The sequence below is a fragment of the Eretmochelys imbricata genome, chromosome 4 (assembly GCF_965152235.1).
Source record: "Eretmochelys imbricata isolate rEreImb1 chromosome 4, rEreImb1.hap1, whole genome shotgun sequence".
NCBI classification, from domain to species: Eukaryota; Metazoa; Chordata; order Testudines; family Cheloniidae; genus Eretmochelys; species Eretmochelys imbricata.
Window position 1 is genome coordinate 125,821,885 of NC_135575.1, and position 22,432 is coordinate 125,844,316.

At 44.3% G+C, this 22,432-nt stretch overlaps 1 protein-coding gene across 2 annotated transcripts in view; it reads right to left on the bottom strand.

The window, feature by feature from the left end:
• Window positions 1–16,050: 16,050 nt before the first annotated feature.
• The window catches only part of LOC144264289 (uncharacterized), a 43,216-nt gene continuing 36,834 nt past the window's right edge, over window positions 16,051–22,432 (bottom strand). For both annotated transcript variants that reach the window (XM_077815923.1, XM_077815922.1), the window contains 2 exons: window positions 18,691–18,861; window positions 16,051–16,755 (listed from right to left, as the gene is read on the bottom strand). In XM_077815923.1, coding sequence (XP_077672049.1) covers window positions 16,412–16,755; window positions 18,691–18,861 — 515 coding nt within the window. In that variant the 3' untranslated portion in view covers window positions 16,051–16,411. The remainder of the gene's footprint in view (window positions 16,756–18,690; window positions 18,862–22,432) is intronic.

A 22,432-nucleotide genomic window follows, 5' to 3' on the forward strand; every position in this document is an offset into this window, starting at 1 on the left:
GGAACTGTTCCCTTGACGCTGGAGACATCAGTTCCTCATTGGATTGTGGACCTAGGCTTGGTCTCTCTGGAAGCGATGTAGGTGATGGGGCTGTTTCCGTTGACTGTGAACCGCTTTCCACTGGTGCACTATGTTGGGGTTCAGACTCCGGCTGAGCCTCTTCTGTAGGGTTATCAGCTGCTGCCAGTTCCGGTTCTGGGACTGGCTCTGTCTGGGTCTCTGGGACGGGATCCACTACTGCCATTGCAGACGTTGGCATGGGGTCCGAGTCCATCACCTCTGACTGGCTCCTGGTAGAAGTTTCCAGAACAGAACTAGGCATGACGGCTTGTTTAGCTTGGTTCTTTTCTACCTCCATAGCTCTCCTGTGGGCAGCCTCTTGGTTTTTTCGCTGCCTCCATTTCTTTGTCCTTTGCCTCCATAGCTCTCCTGTGGGCAGCTTCTAGGGCTTTTTCTGCCTCTTTTGCTGCCTCCAGTTTGGTTAACTCCAATTTGCGTTGTGTCTTGGTTTCTGTCATGTTTGCCTCTCTGTTTTTAACTAACTTTACACCCGAGAGTTAGAAATAAAACAAACAAAAAACTTGGCTTGTAAAAATTTTGCTGTGCTGTAACTGGATACCTATGTTCTCTGATCGTGATTGTCAGCCTATAGAAAAATCCTCAAAAAAAACAAAACAAAAAACCCTAACTCCTTTGTCTCCAGGCAAATAGACAGAAAATCCCTCTCATTGCTCTTAGGTTAAAAAAAAAAAAATACTTCAGGTCTGTGAAGACTTGTGAATTTCCCTGCAGGAGGTTAACTACTCTGCCTTTAGGTAGAGAAAACTCCAGCTCAAAAAAGACAATTACCTTTTGTCTCTGCTCTGGCCCCAAAGCAGAGACAAAACAAAACAAAACTAACTGCTTTCAGCTTAAAACCTGCTTTCCAGCAGCCCAAAGGAAAAAAAAAATCTGTGCTTCTGGTTCAAAAAATCTCAAATTGATCTCAAAATGATTTCAAGTTAATCCCACCTCTGCCACCATGTCAAGGTTCCTTCCCCACTCCGAACTCTAGGGTACGGATGTCGGGACCTGCATGAAAAACCCCCTAAGCTTATTTTTACCAGCTTAGGTTAAAACTTCCCCAAGGTACAAACTATTTTACCTTTTGCCCTTGGACTTTATTGCTGCCTCCACCAAGTGTCTAACAAATATATAACAGGGAAAGAGCCCACTTGGAAACATCTTTCCCTCCCAGAATCCTCCCCAAACCCTACACACCCTTTCCTGGGGAAGGCTTGATAAAAAATCCTCACCAATTTGCATAGGTGAACACAGACCCAAACCCTTGGATCTTAAGAACAATGAAAAAGCAATCAGGTTCTTAAAAGAAGAATTTTAATTGAAGAAAAAGTAAAAGAATCACCTCTGAAAAATCAGGATGGTAAATACCTTACAGGGTAATCAGATTCAAAATATAGAGAATCCCTCTAGGCAAAACCTTAAGTTACAAAAAGACACAAAAACAGGAATATCCATCCCATTCAACACAGCTTATTTTATCCGCCATTGAAACAAAACAGAATCTAGCGCATATCTAGCTAGATTACTTACTAAGTTCTAAGACTCCATTCCTGTTCTGTTCCTGGCAAAAACCTCACACAGACAGAGAGAGCCTTTGTTTCTCCCCCCCTCCAACTTTGAAAGTATCTTGTCTCCTCATTGGTCATTTTGGTCAGGTGCCAGCGAGGTTATCCTAGCTTCTTAACCCTTTACAGGTGAAAGGGTTTTTCCTCTGGCCAGGAGGGATTTTAAAGGTGTTTACCCTTCCCTTTATATTTATGACAATGATCCAGGGCATTTGAAGCCCTGTGCACTGACTTTTCCTCCCTGAATAAAATGCCATGTACTGCTCTGTTCACTGAGTTTGAACTGCCTTGCTGAAGCACTGTCACACCCTATCCCCTTACCACACTCCTCCAACTTTTCTCACTCCATCCTACCCCAAAATGGTCCAGAAGCAAGACAGCTATAAATCAATAAAAAAACCGAGTCCAGTGGCACCGTAAAGACTAACAGATTAGTCTGTTAGTTTTTAAGGTGCCACCGGACTCCTCGTTGTTTCTGCTGTTACAGACTAACGCAGCTACTCCTCTGATACTATAAATCAATGGTTTTGATTTCTGATGAACCACTATTAGCCAGGCAGTGATGATCCCGGGGCCAAGAAGCAGGGAGAGGTGAGGGGACGGGGCGGGTTAGAAAGGTTCTTGTTGGAGATGGGACAGTTGTAGAAAACGTACAGTTTGTCTACAGTTAGTAGCAGCTGTCTTTGGTCCCTTGCAAGATTACAGTTTCAGTGCTTCTCCTCCCACCCAACTTCATATGACCATCCCCTTACAAACAGCGGGGGTGGGGGTTAGGTTCAGGAAGGTGAAGGGAACTGAACGCTTTGGTTGTCTGAGGAAAACTTCTTCTCCCTTGGAAGATAAAATTTTTACCATCCCTTCAATCTTAGTAGGGATTAGTGCTCCATATCAGCCACTAAGTGCAATTAGGGGGGCTGACAGAGTGGTTTAAAAGGAATGGCTGCATACCCCTGCCCCCTCCAAGCAAATAGAGATAAGACCACAGAGATGGAGTACTCCCCATAATAGGTTTGTAAACAAGTGTGAACAGTGAGACAGAAGCATTGCCCAATGCCTGCATTACACCTTGGATGCTACCCTCCACAAAAACCCAACCCAGTGGAGGAGCCCGGCTACAAATGTGTTTATGGTGTGCAGTGGAACAAATGGCTAAGGGGAAGAAAACCCTCACAAAACTGTAGCCCCACAAGTATGTGCCAATAGTTCCTTGTGTTTTTCCAGCAACTGTGGAGGGTGTGATGGTGTCCCTCAGCACAGGCAGATGTATATGTACCAATATCGGCTAGCCTTTGAGAAGGGATCTCTCTCTCAACCTGCCTCCATCTGTGGGTCCTCCAGTGCCTACTTCTCATAGCTTTCCTAAGCACTAACAATGCGTATCCTGGACAATTTTTGTTTCACTGCTTTCCCCGGGATTCTGAATAGCAGAAGGAAAAATTGACAAGGCATTCAGTTTTCACTCTGCTGCAGGTAGGTAAAGCTATGAGCCAGTATAGAAGCACTGGAGCTGCCTCACTGTAGACTCCTGAAGACGGGACTGTATCAGTATCCTCTTGGTTTACGTGTGGAAGGTTATAAACATCTGAAAGAGGTAGTGTCTTTTTCTTAGAGCTTAGATTCTGCTGAAGTTGATGATATTCACCTGTGAAAGCTTCTTACTCTCAAGCCCTGCTGGAATCAGAACACTGGTCCATTTTGTACGAGGGTCCTGTCCATGATAGTGACCAGTAATGGATATTTCAGTTAAAGGTGTGCAAAACTCCATCCTGGATAAGTATGGAATTAAAATCTTCCCATAGCAAAGCCTTCTCAACTCCAGGCAGTTATTCGTTTTATGCCCACAGGGTATACTGGAGTGGGGTGGCTTATGCCGCAATAAATCCAATTAAAAGTAGGGTGATCAGATATCCCGATTTTATAGGGACAGTCCCGATTTTGGGGGCTTTTTCTTATATAGGCACCTATTACCCCCCACCCTGATTTTTCACACTTACTATCTGGTCAACCTAATTATAAATCTTTGAAAGGGAGCTCTGATTGCCTGTCTTCTCCCTCCCTTCCACCCATGACAAATCTCTCTCTTCTCCCAACAGCACACACACAGTCACTCCTGCAGCAAAGGTGCCCACTCTGCCCCTCCTCCCAGACTTCTACAATCTACCTGGACAGCCATCCATTCCATCTCAACTTGGGCCCTCCAACACAGGGCTTGGGGATATGAGCAACGTCAAAACCTCCACAGGTGGATGCGTCATTACAGAAGCAAGCAACATATGAAGTCCTCAGTCAAGGGCCTTTCTACAGTTCCACTCAAAAACAAAAACAAACAAACAAACAAACAAACAAAAAAAGGGTGGGGGGAGACAGGGAGAGGAAATGAATGTTCCAGTTGATGTTCCTGTTTCTTGTTTAATGTCTTGTTTTCCATTGCTGGGTGCTGCATGATTATTCCCCGTCATGTAACTGAACAGAAGAGTGTTGTAGGACAAGTAAGTGTGGGGGGGGGGGGGGGAGGGGGAGGGGGAGGGGGGTGTCTTACATTTATGCTCCAACAAACCTTTGGAGGAGGAAGAATGCATCGAAAGAAGAAATGTGCAGCAATCATCAGCTCAGGAAGAGCTGAATACAATCCAGGTAATTTTCACAAGAACATGCACAAGCATTATTCTAAAATGCCCATGTCCGATTGTTTTAAAGCTAGAACACAAGCTGTTTTAGAACATTCACACTTTTAACTTTAATCACCATGAAGTAGTGGTGGAAACCCTCCAGGCAGCCTTTCACAGTGCATCTTGTCCCCTTGCACAGCTATTGGGCACAGTGTAACAGCATAGATCCTTCACACCAAGGCATGGCAGAGGAATGATCCTGCCAGTGCTGAGGGGTGACTTTCTCCCGACTTATGTGCTGATATCACTAGATCTCTCAGCAGGCTTTGATAACAGAATGTATGATGCTGATGACACTCGTGAGATTTTATGGGCTGAAATCGGCAGGACTACACTGGATCCTCTCACTCCTATTACACAGATCCCAGAGTTATGATAAGCACCTTTTCCTTGTCATCCTGACAGTGAGAAATCATGACACGCCACAAACTTCCATGCCTCCACTATGCCAATAATTCTTGGTTTCACATCTCCTTCACTGATGCAGCCTTTGTCCTCACCATGACATCTGAATAACTGGATGAGCCTGTGACGTGTTTGGTCACAGAGACCCCCTTGGGACTGTCACCTGATGTGCTGAAGTTACCTCTGAGCCCGTTTTCCCTGTCAGCTTGGGACTCCAGCACCCTACCTTGTTGAGCCAGACACGCTAGCCTGCTGCAACACAGACCCAGGTCTGGTCCACACCTCCAAAGCTGCAGACTTTAACCAAAAACTGCTCAGTAGGTCACCTATCTCCAGCACCCAGACACCCCGCTCCCAATGGGATCCAAACCCCAAATAAATCCGTTTTACTCTGTATAAAGCGCAAACAGGGTAAACTCATAAATTGTCCTCCCTCTATAACATTGATAGAGAGATATGCAGAGCTGTTTGCTCCCCCAGGTATTAATCACTTACTCTGGGTTAATTAATAAACACAAGTGATTTTATTATGTATAAAAAGTAGGATTTAAGTGGTTTCAAGTAATAACAGACAGAACAAAGTCAGTCACCAAGCAAAATAAAGCAAGTCAAAGCCTAATACATTAAGAAACTGAATACAGGTAAATCTCACCCTCAGAGATGTTCCAATAAGCTTCTTTCACAAACTACACACCTTCCTAGTCTGGGCCCAATCCTTTCCCCAGTACAGTCCTTGTTAGTTCCAGCAGGCATCGTAAGTGAAAAGCAGGGGCTCTCTCATGACTGGGCCCCTCCTTTGTTCTCTTCCACCCCCTTTTATAGCTTTGGCACAAGGTGCGAATCTTGTCTCTCTCTGGATCCCCACCCCTCCTTCTAAATAGAAAAGCACCAGATTTAAGATGGATTCCACCATTCTTCCTGGGCTGCCTTACATGAACACAGGAAGGCTTGCAAGTAAACAGAGCCATTTACAAGGAATTGTCCCAGTCAATGGGAGCATCAAGATTCTAAACCATCATCAATGGCCCACACTTTGCATAATTACAGTAGTACCTCAGAGTTATACTTTATATTTCTAGCTTCAGATACGAGAATGATAGATACATACAACTAGGATGAACACACTCAGTAGATCATAAGCTTTGTAATGATACCTTACAAGAGACCTTTTGCATAAAGCATATTCCAGTTACATCATATTTACACTCATAAGCATATTTCCATAAAATATTATGGAGTGCAACGTCACAGAGCCCACCACTCTCCTTTCACAACAGTTGGATGATGAGCAGTTGGCTCATGTTCAACCTAGGAATGACAGATTTCAGCAAAGGGACGGGCATTGCGAAGAACTAGCCATTGCACTAACCCAGGGGTCGGCAACCTATGGCACACGTGCCAAAGACGGCACGCGAGCTGATTTTTAATGGCACGCTGCTGCCTGCTGGGTCCCAGGCGCCAGCCCCCCTCGCACACGCCCAGCCCTCTGCCCTGACCCCCCCGCGCCCCCCTCACACACGCCCAGCTCTCTGCCCTGACCCCCCGCGCCCCCCTCGCACACGCCCAGCCCTCTGCCCTGATCCCTGACCCTCCACGCCCCCCTCGCTCACGCCCAGGCCTCTGCCCTGACCCCTGACCCCCCCGCGCCCCCCTCGCTCACGCCCAGCCCTCTGCCCTGACCCCTGACCCCCCCGCGCCCCCCTCGCACACGCCCAGCCCTCTGCCCTGACCCCTGACCCCCCCCTCGCACACGCCCAGCCCTCTGCCCTGACCCCCCGCGCCCCCCTCGCACACGCCCAGCCCTCTGCCCTGACCCCCCCGCGCCCCCTCACACGCCCAGCTCTCTGCCCTGACCCCCCCACGCCCCCTCACACACCCAGCCCTCTACCCTGACCCCCCCGCGCCCCCTCACACGCCCAGCCCTCTGCCCTGACCCCCCCGCGCCCCCTTCGCACACGCCCAGCCCTCTGCCCTGACCCCCCCGCGCCCCCTTCGCACATGCCCAGCCCTCTGCCCTGACCCCTGACCCCCCCGCGCCCCCCTCGCACACGCCCAGCCCTCTGCCCTGACCCCTGACCCCCCCGCGCCCCCCTCGCACACGCCCAGCCCTCTGCCCTGACCCCCCCGCGCCCCCTTCGCACATGCCCAGCCCTCTGCCCTGACCCCTGATCCCCCCGTGCCCCCCTCGCACACGCCCAGCCCTCTGCCCTGATCCCCTGACCCCCCGCGCCCCCCTCTCACACGCCCAGCCCTCTGCCCTGATCCCCTGACCCCCGCACCCCCCTCTCACACGCCCAGCCCTCTGCCCTGATCCCCTGACCCCCGCGCCCCCCTCACTCACGCGCAGCCCTCTGCCCTGACCCCCCGCGCCCCCCTCACTCACGCGCAGCCCTCTGCCCTGACCCCCTGACCCCCCGCGCCCCCCTCACTCACACACAGCCCTCTGCCCTAACCCCCTGACCCCCAGACATACCCAGCCCCTCCCCACCTCATGCCCTGATTCCTGCACCCCCTCACATGTCCCCAGCTGTCTGCCCTGACTCCTGCACCCCCCACACATACCCAGCCCCCTCACACCCCATGTCCTGACTCTTGCACCCCCCACACTTCCACCCCCACCCTAAGCACCAAATGGGTGTTCCTGCACCCTTTGCACCAAATGGGAGCTGCCCAGGTAAGCACTCCCCACCCAAACCCCAACCCTGGGCTCCCTCCCTCAGTCTAGTTCCTGGCCAGACCCTACACTCCAACTCCCAGCCTGCTCCTTCACCCCCAGCCCTGTGCTCAGTGCACTCCCACCCTCAGCTCAGTGCAGAGAGAGAGGAAGAGAAGGGGCTAGTACCAGGGAGAAGGTAGCTACCCACTATGTAGGCAGGGCTGGGATCCCAGACCGGCGGCTGGCTTAGCGGGGCTGGCAGCCGGGACCCTGGCTGGCAGGAGCCGGCGGATGGAACCCCAGACCAACAGCGGGCTGAGCGGCAGCGGGCTGAGCTGCTCAGCCCACTGCCGATCTGGGGTTCCGGCTGCCAGCCCCGCTCAGCCCGCGACCGGTCTGGGCTTCTGGCCCCTTGTCAGCCGGGGTCCCAGCCGCAGGCCCTGCTTAGCCTGCTGCCGGCCTAGGTGAATGGAACCCCAGGCTGGCAGCGGGCTGAGCGGGCCAGCAGCGTAAGAGCAGCATTTTAATTTAATTTTAAATGAAGCTTCCTAAACATTTTGAAAACCTTGTTTACTTTACATACGACAATAGTTTAGTTATATAATATATAGATTTATAGCGAGAGACCTTCTAAAAAACATTAAAATGTATTACTGGCATGCGAAACCTTAAATTAAAGTGAATAAATAAAGACTTGGCACACCACTTCTGAAATGTTGCCGACCCTTGCACTAACCTCACTGACCATGGAGGGTGTCAGACCACAAAGCATCATGGTGGTGCCCGGCTAGTCCTCACTACCCTTAAGTATGTGGATTGCCTTGCAGGAGAGAGGTCCTAAAAAACACAATCCGGTACTGTTTAGTTATTAGCAACATTCACTCTGGAACTAAGTTTAAAAAGTTTTTTAGTTCTCCTTTCACATGTATATTTAACTCCCCCCACTGGGATTTGGGAAACAAACTCTCTTGGTACACAAAATTTACAGATGTGTCTAAGAAGAATAAAACTTGCTACAAGAATAAGACTTGTGATTCAAGAGGCATCAGTTACCTATGTTTTATGGTACTTTTTTGTTAAACAACTTCCACTTCCTGTGGTTTCTATAGATCTGTTTTAAAAAAAAAAGGCAAGGGAAATTCCAAGTAACCTACCACACTGTTACACTCATACCCGCAAGGGTTCTCATTTCAGAAAGGGGAAGTAACAAATCCTTCACTGTAAGATCAATGATTTAATGTGAGAATTCAAAGTACTACTAAATCCTAGCACCATGTTACTATGACAATTTGCATGGCCTTCCTGTGCTTTTAGAACTTTGGATGAAATGGGCTAGCTAAATACAGAGTATTAATTAGATTAAGTAGCCACCACTACATTGTTATATTTCAAATCCCATCCTCTCTTTCATGATGCTTTCAAATCACTTTAGGCAAGCTGGTGTTTGTAACTGTCTCACCACTACTTTGTGCTTTCCCCCTTCTACTTGGTGTATCTACCCGTTGCCTGTCATATACTTAGACAGTAAACTCTTGGGGCAGAAACCATCTTTTCATTATGTATGCACATTGCCTAGCACAGTGAGTTTCCCTGGGGACTTTGGGCTTTATCATGACACAAATTATTATAAATATCACAGACATGACTGAAGTGCACGTGAGATTTTGAGTAGAGATCATCTGAATTGTACTTCCTGTTCTTACTAGGAAAAGGCAGGTTAAGACACAACAACATGATTTACTACATTTTTAAATCATGGATGGAATCCGTACAAAAGAAAGAGGGTGGTGGGATGGATATGCTTGTCTCTTTAAATAGGACATCTTTTCCCTTGCTCAGGTACATCAGTAGGGATGTACCTAGATTAGGTATGTTTGGGGAAGTTTTGCTTAATGCTGGGTGTACAGCAGCTCTCCAGGAGTATAAATCCCCTGGGTATTATGCTAACAAGTCTGTAATTAGGAGGGAGAAGTACATGTACTGAATGTGCATCGTACCAATCTTAGTGTGATGAACACTGTGTGTGAGAGATACTATAGAAGCACTGAAGCAGATGTCTGTAGTTTGTCTGATGCCTTGCATTTTTGTGGCTACAGCATACGGTCTTGTTTTATATTTGCCATACTTTTTTAACATGTAGTTGAAAGTAGTATTGATCTGTGGTGGTGGGGAAGGTAAGTTTTAAAAATATATCTTTTACTGTAAGTATATGAAATCATGACTGATTCCCCACTGTGGTAAACTACTCTAATGAACCATTCTTATATTTAAAAAGAAACTTACCCAATTTCCAGTATTAAGCTGGTTAGGGATATTCTTAGTCATAGGAGGGGATCGGGGGGTGAGGGCTGTTACTCTACATAATGGAACCAAGTACAAGGCCCATACACAAGGAATCTATGAAATCATGTTAATAGCTTGCTGATGCTGAAAGTACATTAAAATAGGCTGTGAAAAAGTTTACTTTGAATGACCAGCATAGCCACTTTAACGTTAACTTGAGAATTCAATTAGCAAAAAATACTAATCTAGAAGAATAGCTCCCATTATGGACTAATGTCCTGTAAACAGTTCTTAATTTTGAAACAGAGCATATTGCACAGTTAGTTACAGGATCAAGTCTAAGTTGAGAAGAGAACAAGCAGGAAGAGATGACTGCACATGGAGAAGAGATGGGCAATGAGGGTGAAGAGAACAGGATCATGTGGTTGGTTTGGAGAGCAGAGGATGTGTGTTGAGGGCAACATAAGTTTGCAGGGGGGCTGTTTAAAATTTAGCTATATAAATGACCATAGGGTATTAAACTTCTTTGCAGGAGTCAGCTTTGAGAAGAGCCCCCATCAAGCCTGATTACACAGTCCCACTATTGTGTTGAATTCTGTATTCAATAATAATAATAATAATAAAAAAATCCATCACAGCTCTTTGAGGAAAGAAGAATGTTTTGTGAGTAGGACTCTACACACAGTGTTTTGGCTAATGTGTTCCAGTCCATATGGGTACAGCCTTTCCCCTACAGTTTAGATATTCCTCCAGCTAAACAAACGACTCCTTTATTTTAAGTGAATTCAGGAGCCATCATTTAAGTCAGTCTGGATGACCTAGCACAATACATTTATACACTGCTATTCCCAGTTCATGGAATAAACAACAACAATAGGCAGAGCCTGGACACAAAATAGTCACTCAGCTTGACATGTGAAGGCTGAGTGTATGTGTATTTGTGCACTATACGCACTCCATATGCACATAGCAGTGTATCACTATATAATTACATAACCAACCATGTCCGGTAGGCAGACATTTAATTTTCCCTTGCTTCATTATTGACCATATATTAAATGACTGGGTTTTTATCAGTCATGATCAAAAATCAGTACCTGCTTACTGGAGGTAGTGGTTGTCTGTGTGCGCGAGAGTGTATGCTTTTATCACACACACACACACACACAGGCGCGCACCAATTTCAGCCTTGAACAAAGAGCTAGTGGCACAGACAATTCTCAGATGCCAACGTAACCCACATGCTTTATACTGCAGCATTTGGCCCAAAAGAAAGGCAAAGCAGCAGTGGGAAGGGGACATGGATGGTAGCTGGAATATCATCTCTGCACACGTGTGGAGGGCAGGGCAAGACAATTCAGCTAAAAGGGCCCAGAAACATCCAGAAATAGGGTGTGAGTGTAACAGTTTCTAGTAGAAAGAAAAGGAGGACTTGTGGCACCTTAGAGACTAACCAATTTATTTGAGCATGAGCTTTCGTGAGCTACAGCTCACTTCATCAGATGCATCTGATGAAGTGAGCTGTAGCTCACGAAAGCTAATGCTCAAATAAATTGGTTAGTCTCTAAGGTGCCACAAGTCCTCCTTTTCTTTTTGCGAATACAGACTAACACGGCTGTTACTCTGAAACAGTTTCTAGTAGCTGCTTCTGAAACCGTGTAGTAAGTTTTCACTGTGGGCAATCTTCCTGGTGGGTCACACCCAGTTACCATTTAGCCTGTGGGAGGTGAAGGGGGAAGAAGATTGTAAACACAGGAATTAACTCAGCAGCTAGATGCAGGACTAAGTTTGGCAGTATTTTGAAAGGAGTGAGATGCTGTCATTTCTCAAACTCTGAAGAATCCAGGCGACACACACTACATAGCATGGCCATTCTATAAAAACCAAGAAATCATCTCTGAAAGAACATCAGAGAGCAGTGGGTTTTTGTGTGTGCAAAAGTATAGGAGTGTAGATGTTATGTTGGAACTTATAGTTGAATATATGTAACAGCAGCAAAGGGATGAAGTCTGTATAAGGAGCACTAATAGATTTCAGACTAATAGCTTTTGTTTAAAAGTTGTTCATAGTATTACAAATATTTATCACATTTTATACTAGTTATAAAGTTTTATGTAAGCATTATGTGTTTGTTTTACTCTCCCTTGGAAGTTGACTGGGAACTATTAACCTGTATTTGGTCAGGGTATTACATACAAAAGCCCTGAGGTTTAACTGGCTAATGCTTTCCGAAAAGACAGAACTCTAGCCTATATTTCAGCAAAAAGTTAAGGTGCGGTGCAGTGCACGAAGGGTGGTGTAATAGAGTTATACAGACTATTACCTCACTATTCCCTTGCACCACCAGTTCTGAGGCACTTTTATCTCCAAAGGCTTGTCTACAATTCAAAATGTTGGCAACTCCCCGCATTACAGCTTTAAAACCACACATAATGTCTTAACAGTGCACAGGTGTTCACAACACATTGTGTGTGCACTTGTTCGGAGAAAACCCAGTGGCTATTGTACCCCACACAGTGCCTGTGTGGGCAGAAAATGCAGGCATGGCAGCTGCACCAGTACATTTATTTGGGGGGGGGGGGCAGTCCCAAAGTGTTCCGGTCTACCCTTCAGGAACAACTTTGACAGCTCAGAGCACTAGCCTGGTTTAAAAACATAGGAAGAGTTTTTAGTTGCTCCTTGGGGATTCACTGCAAAACACAAGACAAAAACCAGTGCTTAATTAGCAGAAGGACGCACTGACACACACAATTACTTTATCAGGGCTTGCCCCAGAAATGGAGGTACAGACTCAGCAGTATTTTCTACCCTCCTGAGAGCTGCAAAGAGAAAACTGGCCTGGACCATTACTTTAAGGACATGTGCCCAAGTAAATTCACCTATTACCTTGTGGGCCACTGGAGAGATAGTCCATCCCAGAGGGGCCCTAGTACAACAAGTGTGTGAGGGGGAGGGTAGGTGACACTCATTGGGCTGCATAGACACCCCTGGGCAGATATCCTCCGCTGACCACTTCCAGCCTTGGATCCTAAAAAGAACCACTAGAGAAAAAAGAAGTTGTTAGTTTAGCTAAAGAGAAAAGAAAAGACAAAAAAAACCCCAACAAAATAAGAACAGAGAAACCCAGTTAAAAACTAGTTTTATTATTTTCATTCATTTATTCAACAATTGTTTAATTTTAAGTTCTTTACCCTCTTACTTCCCCCATCCTTCAGGTGGCAGCATCAAAATACACTCCAAAACACTAGCGATGGCTTAGCAGCCCTCCACTATGATTCTGCAAGCGTGAAGGTGTCACAAGGAAAAGTCTGCCCTTTTGATGGGCTACGGACCCTCGTGCAAGACAGGGATATTCAAAGCAGGCAGCTGAACAGGCACAAATGTTCCTCATGTACCATAGATGTTACACATTATCCACAGAGATGTGTGGAGCATTCTGGGAGAGATGCAACACGACAGGACCCACAATGCTGACAGGAAATGTTGTATGTCGATCCATTATACTGTGTGTACCTGAAATAGGGTACCTATGCAATAGTGCTGTGTATCTGCACATTACACTTGTGCAAGTTGCAATGGTACAATTCTCGAGCGCAGACTAGGTCTCAATGGAGAATAAGCGGAATTTCTTTGAAAGGCATTTGAAGGAAGAGAGGTGGAGTCAGGACTGACTGAAGGTCAAGGGAAGGATTTAAAAACTAGTATTATTTGCATCAAGTCATTTATTAAGCTAAAGTCTGTAACTTAGACTAAAAAAGGCTAGTGAGGGAAGGCATGAGGGAAGGCAGGCTTCCCCCTCCCACGAGATACACCCATCTAAAATTGAACATGGAATCCCCTAACCAGCCATACGGTGACAGCTTTTGGGTGAGCTACAACTTTCAGTGGAAAAAGTTGATTTGCACATATACATCATCACACCAAGAAAGGACCGTGACTTATTCTGTGATTGACTTTTAGACTTCATTCTGTTTGGTACCTACACATCTATTAAATGGCAATAGAGGCAACTCCCACAGAATGTCAAATGTTACAACTCTGAGACTAACCAGTAACCTGTAACAGTGTCTGCAATACACAACTCCTCATGTAAAGTGGCATTTCACTGGCCTTCCCTCACTATCACTTTCACTATTAACTCCACCATTTATCCTAACCCTTGTTCTAGGCCTCAGTTTTCTAGGGCAACTGGATCTCCTTTACAAATAATGAACAAAATGGTCATTTTTTCTTCATGGTACCCAGATGACTCTCTCAGGGAAAGTTTACTGGAGCTTCATCCTCCCTGAAATGGCAACAAAACTGTAAAACCACTTCCTCTTAGCACAGCTGAGGAAGTTTGAAGCTGCAGTGTTGCAAAACAGTGTAAAAACTCTTCTCCTGCCTGGGCTGTACTTTCTCATGTGCATTAATGTATGTGGCAATTGAGTTTTATGTGGTAACTGACTGGGAAATATTTAAACCGTAAAAGTGGCTTTTGCAATTTAGGAAGGTGAGGTGTGGTAGTTATCCCAGCCTTTGCATTCATTTCTGTTGCTGCATTTGTGCCCTTGGCTGTGCTGAGGACTCTTTCAATTTCAGCTGCGGTAAACAGCTACATTAGAGGTTGCAGCCTTCAGATTTTAAATCTGGGGACTCCTTATTGCTGGGTCACTGTGGGATTTTGATTTTGAAGCCGTGGATGTGGGAAGCTTGCAGAAAAGGTCGGGGGGGGGGGAGGGGGAGAAGGGGCTTTAGGGGTAAAAATAGCTAGCGGTGCAGGTAGCTAATAACATCCAGTAAAGAGAAGCAAAAAACATGGCTTCCTTGCTGGGGAAGAAGCATAGCTGTAGAGCAATGCATGTGGTTCTCACAGCATCTGGACAAAGGGACCATGATGTTTGTAAATAAGCGGGGGGAGGGGGTTAAGCTCCTTTTTCGCTTTTTCTGGATTTTTTGAGGATTTCCTGTTTGGGATTCTAAGTTGTTATACGACTGTCTACCAAGCAGGTGGTTTGGGCTTCGGCTTGGCTTTTAAAGTAGGTGCGTATGCTCTTCTGCACTCCACAGCCTCCAACTCCATGGACTCATATGTTAAGTTTCAGAGTAACAGCCGTGTTAGTCTGTCTTCGCAAAAAGAAAAGGAGTACTTGTGGCACCTTAGAGACTAACCAATTTATTTGAGCATAAGCTTTCGTGAGCTACAGCTCACTTCATCGGATGCATACCTTGGAAACTGCAGAAGGCATTATATACACAGAGACCATGAAACAATACCTCCTCCCACCCCACTCTCCTGCTGGTAATAGCTTATTTAAAGTGATCACTCTCCTTACAATGTGTATGATAATCAAGGTGGGCCATTTCGAGCATAAATCCAAGTTTAACCAGAACGTTCTGGTTAAACTTGGATTTATGCTGGAAATGGCCCACCTTGATTATCATACACATTGTAAGGAGAGTGGTCAATTTGGATGAGCTATTGCCAGCAGGAGAGTGAGTTTGGGGAGGGGGGGGGTGAGAAAACCTGGATTTGTGAGGAAATGGCCCACCTTGATTATCATGCACATTGTAGGGAGAGTGGTCACTTTGGGAGGAGGTATTGTTTCATGGTCTCTGTGTATATAATGTCTTCTGCAGTTTCCACAGTATGCATCCGATGAAGTGAGCTGTAACTCATGAAAGCTTATGCTCAAATAAATTGGTTAGTCTCTAAGGTGCCACAAGTACTCCTTTTCATATGTTAAGTGTTGAGACTACTTGCACTGGCAGAAGCATGCGGGTGTGTCTGCACTTTTCTATTTACCACGTTAACATCAGTAAGTGACTTCTCTTACCCCTCTACCTACCACTAGGCCATTTAGTGCAATTATGTAATGGTTTTTGTCATAATTAGCTAAACTGAGAAGTTAATACGACCTTGTGGACTTACATTAGGGCTGGGCTACTCATTAATTGTAATCCTAGGTTACCTCTGACATACATACACTGCATGGCTATGAACAAATCACTTTCTCTCTGTACTTCAGTTTCTACCATTTGTCAAAATAGTTTCCTGCCTCACAGAGATAAATAAAGTTGGCAGAGTGCTTTGAAAAATGTGACATGGTAAATATCATATGACTTGATCACAGTAATGATAGAGAATCCCTTTCAGAACCTCTTCTGCTACCCAGCTCAGCAAATGCCTCACTTTCCAGCTGGGTTCTCATTACCAGATATTTTTTGATATTTGCTAGGACTGTCAATCGATTAAAAAAAAATGAATCATGATTAATCGCATGATTAAAAAAATTAATTGCGCGATTAATCGCGCTGTAAAACAATAGAATACCATTTATTTGAAATATTTGTGGATGTTTACTACATTTTCAAATATATTAATTTCAATTACAACACAGAATACAAAGTGTACAGTGCTCACTTTTATTTATTTTTGATTACAAATATTTGCACTGTAAAAAACAAAAAAGTTGTATTTTCAATTCACCTCATACAAGTACTGTAGTCCAATATCTCTATCATGAAAGTTGAATTTACAAATGTAGAATTATGTACGAAAAAACCTCTATTCGAAAGTAAAACAATGTAAAACTTTAGAGCCTACAAGTCCACTCAGTCCTACTTCCTGGTCAGTCAATCCCTCAGACAAACAAGGTTGGTTATAATTTGCAGGAAATAATGCTACCCACTTCTTGTTTACACTGTCACCTGAAAGTGAGAACAGGCCTTTGCATGGCACTGTTTTAGCTGGCGTCAGAAGATATTTACATGCCAGATGCACTAAAGATTCATGTGTCCCTCCATGCTTCAACCACCATTCCAGAGGACGTGCATCCATACTGATGATGTGTTCTGCTTGATAACAATCCAAAGGAGTGCCAACCGACATGTTCATTTTCATCATCTGAGTCAAATGCCACCAGCAGAAGGTTGATTTTCTTTTTTGGTGGTTTGGGTTCTGTTGTTTCCACATCAGAGTGTTGTTCTTTTAAGACTTCTAAAAGCATGCTCCACACCTTGTCCCCCTCAGATTTCGGACTGCACTTCAGATTCTTAAACCTTGGATTGAATGTTGCAGCTTGGCATTGCGAACTTGAAATGGCAGGGGAGAGTGTCTCAGCGGGAGATAAGCCTGAAGCGAAAAGGTTTTTTTTTTTGTTTGTTTGTTTTTTTTAACTAACTAACTAACTAACTATGTAATCACACTAAAGGAAGGGAAACAACTGGGATGCAACTAATAACTATTTCTATATTCTTTGCTACTTTTTTCCTACAGAGACCAGGGAAGAGAAGTAGCACTGCCCCGAGTCCCGTCTGCAGCCAGGGACGGTAGAGAAGGAACTGAGGGGGGTGCGGGACGCAGGCGCTCAGGAAGATTCCAACAAGACGGGAGATACGAACTGAGCACCTGTGTCCCGACCAGGCACTGCTGCCGAAAATCTCCCATCAATGGTGCCGGGACGCACCAACACCTAGAGTGGAGCACCCACAGGGACAGCACTCGAAGAAGAAACTGCACTTGTCAGCCTGCTGAACTTGGTATAATTGAGTGGAATGTTCTGGCAGGTACTTCTAAAGATTTTGGAGTGTGTCTATTTAGTTTCCTCGGCTGTTTTGCTGGGCACCTCTCCATTTGAGGTAGCACGATTAGCACAAGACTGGAAATTGGCAAATCTGGCTTCTATACCCAAGTTCTACTACTGGCTTCTGGCATGGCCCTGGATAAGTCATATGCACCCACATTTTCAAAATGGCCACTAGTTTTGCGTGCCCATCTTGAGGCATCTAAGATGTGATTTTCAGAGAAGCTGAAGACCCACGATCTAGAGCTCTATCCAGAAGTGTTTTTTTTTTTTTCGCATACTTTAAAAATTACAAAATATTCTTGTGTGACTAGTCTGCCCAGAGCTCTCTCTTTTAAATAGACATAAGTCTTTGAAAATAGGCGTTTGAAGCAACCCTTGCTATAGGGCAGCTATCAATTCTATAATATACCCTGCATCATTCAAATACTTGATTCCTAGATACATGCCTTGACTCAAAGTATATTACTGTACATCAAACTTCTATATTTCTTACAACCGTGTAATTCCATACATGCATCTTCATAAAAAATAAAAATTCAACAATTAAGCGATTCAAAGAACAAGAGATTGCTAACTCAGCAGTTGAATGAAATTAAGATTCTAATCTTAACAGGGAAGAGCTATGAAGTGTCATTTAACGTGAAAGGCTATACTTCAGAATGTATATTTTCCTCTCCCCATTATCATTAGAGTTCTTAGTGTTTCACTGGTTGCAGGTCATTCTGCAGGAGTTTGTACCGTCCCTAATTAATGGGCATGTTGATTCCCAAAAGAATAGAGACTGAAGCTTTGTCAAAGAGAGTTAGTGCTATTCCTTGGGACATATATCATAGGTCATAAGACTTTTCCTCTGGGAGATTGCTCCTGTATTAAGGCTAAACTTTGCTAAAAGTAAGGCCTTCTACACTGAGACATGAAGCTGCACCAGAACAAATCCCTTATGTAGGCACACTGAGACAATGTACTCCAAGCTGAAGCCAGAGTAAGTTGCATCAATGCAAGTCACTAGAAGTCTGCAACTTGTGAAGCTATGTCAGTGGTTCAAATCCCAATGGAGGCAAGGTGAAAACCCTTGTCAACTTGTAAAGTAAGAAAAATAAAATAAAACAGAATCCTTGTAAAGCAAGCTAGCTGATTAACAGCCAGACAGGGCTGATTTAGGAGATCTAAAGCTGTATACTTCTGTGCATGCTTGTAACTTTGGATTTCTAAGATAAACTATTTCTAAGATAACCAAGATAACTAAATAAGAGGTCCGAAGTGTAAAATAGATAAAGAGGATCATAAAGCAAAACAAAGGTCCTAAATTACTGATCTGAAACCATGACCATGAAGGATAATTTAGAAAGTGAATGTAAACAATACAAAAGCCCTTTAAACACACAATGAAAACAAAGGAAAATACTGGATGCAATACTGTGGCCTGTTGATGGGAATTTAACCACTCAGAAAAATGAAATAGGCATGGAGCCAGTTTTTACTCAGAGAAAGCTCCAGTGGAAGACAATGGATGTTCTGATTAAGGACTGCAGGACTGAGGATTAACATTTGTCTAGGCTGTATTCTTAAGTGTGACACTGATGTGCAGGATGACATTAGGGTAAGCCACTTGATCTCTTTGAGCCTTGTTTTCTCCATTCCGTAACATGTCACTAAAAAAAAAAAAAAAAAAAAAAAAAAAAATAAGAGCAGCAGTAGAAACAGAAAGTATTCTGAAACCAAGAAAATTATTGCAAAAACCAGTTAAGGTTGCTAAGCGACAAATCACACCTCTTACAATGCCTACATGTAAAGACTTTCACATCACTTACAAAATTCATGTACATAAAGAGGTATAGCTTGTTCAGGAAGGACAGGCAAGGAAAACAAGGGAGGTGTTGCATTATACAAGAAGAATATATAGTCTTGTTCTAAGATCTAGAAGGAGATGAGAGGGGAACCAGCTTAAAGTCTCCGAGTAAGATAAAATGGGATGACATGTTAGGGGTCTACCACAGACCACCAAATCAGGAAGAGGAGGTGGACGAGGCATTTCTAGAACAAACAGAAACATCCAAAACACAAGACCTGGTGGTAATGGGGGACTTTAACTACCCAGGCATCTGTGGGAACAGTAATACAGCAAAACACAAAATTTCCTGTAAGTTCTTGGAGTGTACAGGGACAACTTTTTGCGGCAGAAAGAGGAGGAAGTGCCCAAGGAGACAGCCATTTTAGACTTGATTCTGACCAATAAGGAAGAATTGATTGTGAATCTGAAGGTAGAAAGCAATCATGAAGTGATAGATTTCAAGGAAAGGAAGGAGTGAAAGCAGCCGAATAAGGACAATAGACTTCAAAAAAGGCAGACTTTAACAAACTCAAAGAACTGGAAGGCAAAGTCCAATGGGAAGAAAATCTAAGGGGATAAAGGAATTGAGGAGAGCTGGCAGTTTCTCAAGGAGACAATATTAAACACGCAACTGCAAACTGTTCCAATGTGAAGGAAAGATAGGAAGGATAAGAAGAGTCCAATATGGCCCCATCGTGAGCTCTTTACTGACCTGAAAATCAAAAAGGAACCCCATAAAAAAATGGAAAATAAATGAATTGTTGAGGAGGAGATAAAGAGAATAAGCACAAGCAAGTAGGAACAAAATCTAAAAGGCTAAGGCATAAAATTAGTTATACTGATTAAGGGACATGAGGCAATAAGAAGAGGTTAATTAAATACATTAGGAGCATGAGAAAAATAAAATGTAGGTTCTCTGTTTAGTGGGGAAGGAGAGCTAATAACTGATGACATGAAGAAGGCTGCATAATGCCAATTTTGCTCCAGTCTTCACAAAAAAGGTTAATGGTGACCATATTCTCAACACAATTAATATTAAGAACAAGGGGGAAGGAACACAAGCCAAAATAGGGAAAGAACAGGTTATAGAATATTTAGATAATTTAGATGGATTCAAGTTGGCAGGTCCTGATTAAATTCATCCTAAGGAACTAGCTGAAATAATCTTGGAACCATTAGAATGATCTTTGAGAACTCCTGAAGGATGGGTCTGGTCCCAGAGGACTAGAGAAGGGCAAACATAGTACCTATATTTTAAAAGGAAAACAAAGAGAACCTGGGGAATTATAGACAGCCTGTTTTATGTAGATCATTGTGAATATTTGATTTTTGTCTCAATATTTTAAAGTAATCTCAAAACATATTTTGAATAAGAGATAAGGTTATGTTTTCATAAGATTTTTTGTACTTGATGAAAATGAAAAGTTGGACAAAAAAAGTCAAAATTTCAGATCATGGAAAGTTTGTAGTGACCTGTAACTCATAAATAAGCATAGACAGATGAATTTTCTTCAAATTAAATTGCCTTCAGAGTAAATGTAACAATTTTCAAATCAAATCTATTTTCAAAATTAAAGTTATAAGGAGGCTAAAATAAGGCTGTAAAATGGAAGTTGGTTGCAACATGGTGGCATGGACATTCTGCCACCTCTCTATAATAAAGTTAGATATAAAGGGGAAATAGAAAGGGTCTTATTAGGAAATTCTGTATTTATGAATTTGTGTCCATTCCCATCACATACATATAAAATCTAGAGTATATGCATCTGTATGAGTGGAGTAGGAAACCACCTGAGATTGTGCATTAGTTGTCACAGAGGTCATGAGATCCCTAGCTAACACACGAGATACATCAGCATGGACACATAAAGCACACAAGATAAGGTATTTCAGCAATTCCAAAAAGAACTGAATCAGCTTGGGTAGGGATTCTGGGAAGTGGTGGTAGAACTGTACTATCAGAATTTCTGAATGGTTATTAGGGGATACTGCTACTAGTTAGATAGCTGGGCTAGACTTCACAGGCTTCCAAGCCTATCCCATCTTATATTTTAGTCTGTTGATTGTGGTTTCAAAACAATTCCACAGGTTGAACAGAGCCCTATGACAGTATTTCCCTAATCATAGAATATTAGGGTTGGAAGGGACCTCAAGAGGTCATCTAGTCCAACCCCCTACTCAAAGCAGGACCAATCCCCAGTTAAATTATCCCAGCCTGGGCTTTGTCAAGCCTGATCTTAAAAACCTCAAAGGAAGGAGATTCCACCACCTCCCTAGGTAACGCATTCCAGTGCTTCACCACCCTCCTAGTGAAAATTTTTTCCTAATATCCAACCTAAACCTCCCCGACTGCAACTTGAGACGATTACTCCTCGTTCTGTCATCTGCTACCACTGAGAACAGTATAGATCCATCCTCTTTGGAACCCCCTTTCAGGTAGTTGAAAGCAGCTATCAAATCCCCCCTCATTCTTCTCTTCCACAGACTAAACAATCCCAGTTCCATCAGCCTCTCCTCATAAGTCATATGTTCCAGTCCCCTAATCATTTTTGTTGCCCTCCGCTGGACATTTTCCAATTTTTTCACATCCTGCTTGTAGTGTGGGACCCAAAACTGGACACAGTACCCCAGATGAGGCCTCACCAATGTCGAATAGAGGGGAACGATCATGTCCCTCGATCTGCTGGCAATGCCCCTACTTATACAGCCCAAAATGCCATTGGCCTTCTTGGCAACAAGGGCACACTGTTGACTCATATCCAGCTTGTCATCCACTGTAACCCCTAGGTCCTTTTCTGCAGAACTGCTACCTAGCCATTCAGTCCTTAGTCTGTAGCGGTGCATGGGATTCTTCCGTCCTAAGTGCAGGACTCTGCCCTTGTCCTTGTTGAACCTAGTCAGATTTCTTTTGGCCCAACCCTCTAATTTGTCTAGGTCCCTCTGTATCCTATCCCTACCCTCCAGCGTATCTACCTCTCCTCCCAATTTAGTGTCAACTAAATGGTGGATCCCAACCCACCACTGGGTCGCAGGAAGGGTCTAGGTAGGTCGCACATTTCCTAGAGGTGCTCTTCTCCCCTCCCCTCCCCTCGCTTTCATAAGAATGGCCATACAGGTCAGAACAATGGGTCATCTAGCCCAGGATCCCATGCTTCAGAGTGAACGAACAGAACAGAACTTCCCCTGGGCAGCTGGAGTGGGGTAGCAAGAGGAATATGGAAGAAGTGGCTGGAGCCAGTGAGCAGACTGTCAGCAAACTGTCCCCACCCATCACATGCCCTGGAAGTGCTTCCCACTCCCCCTGGGCAGCAGGCAGCGGTGTGGGGAGCAGGATCTGGACTGAAAACATGAAGGAAGTTGCTGGAGCCAGCCAGCGGACAGCCAGCTGCCTG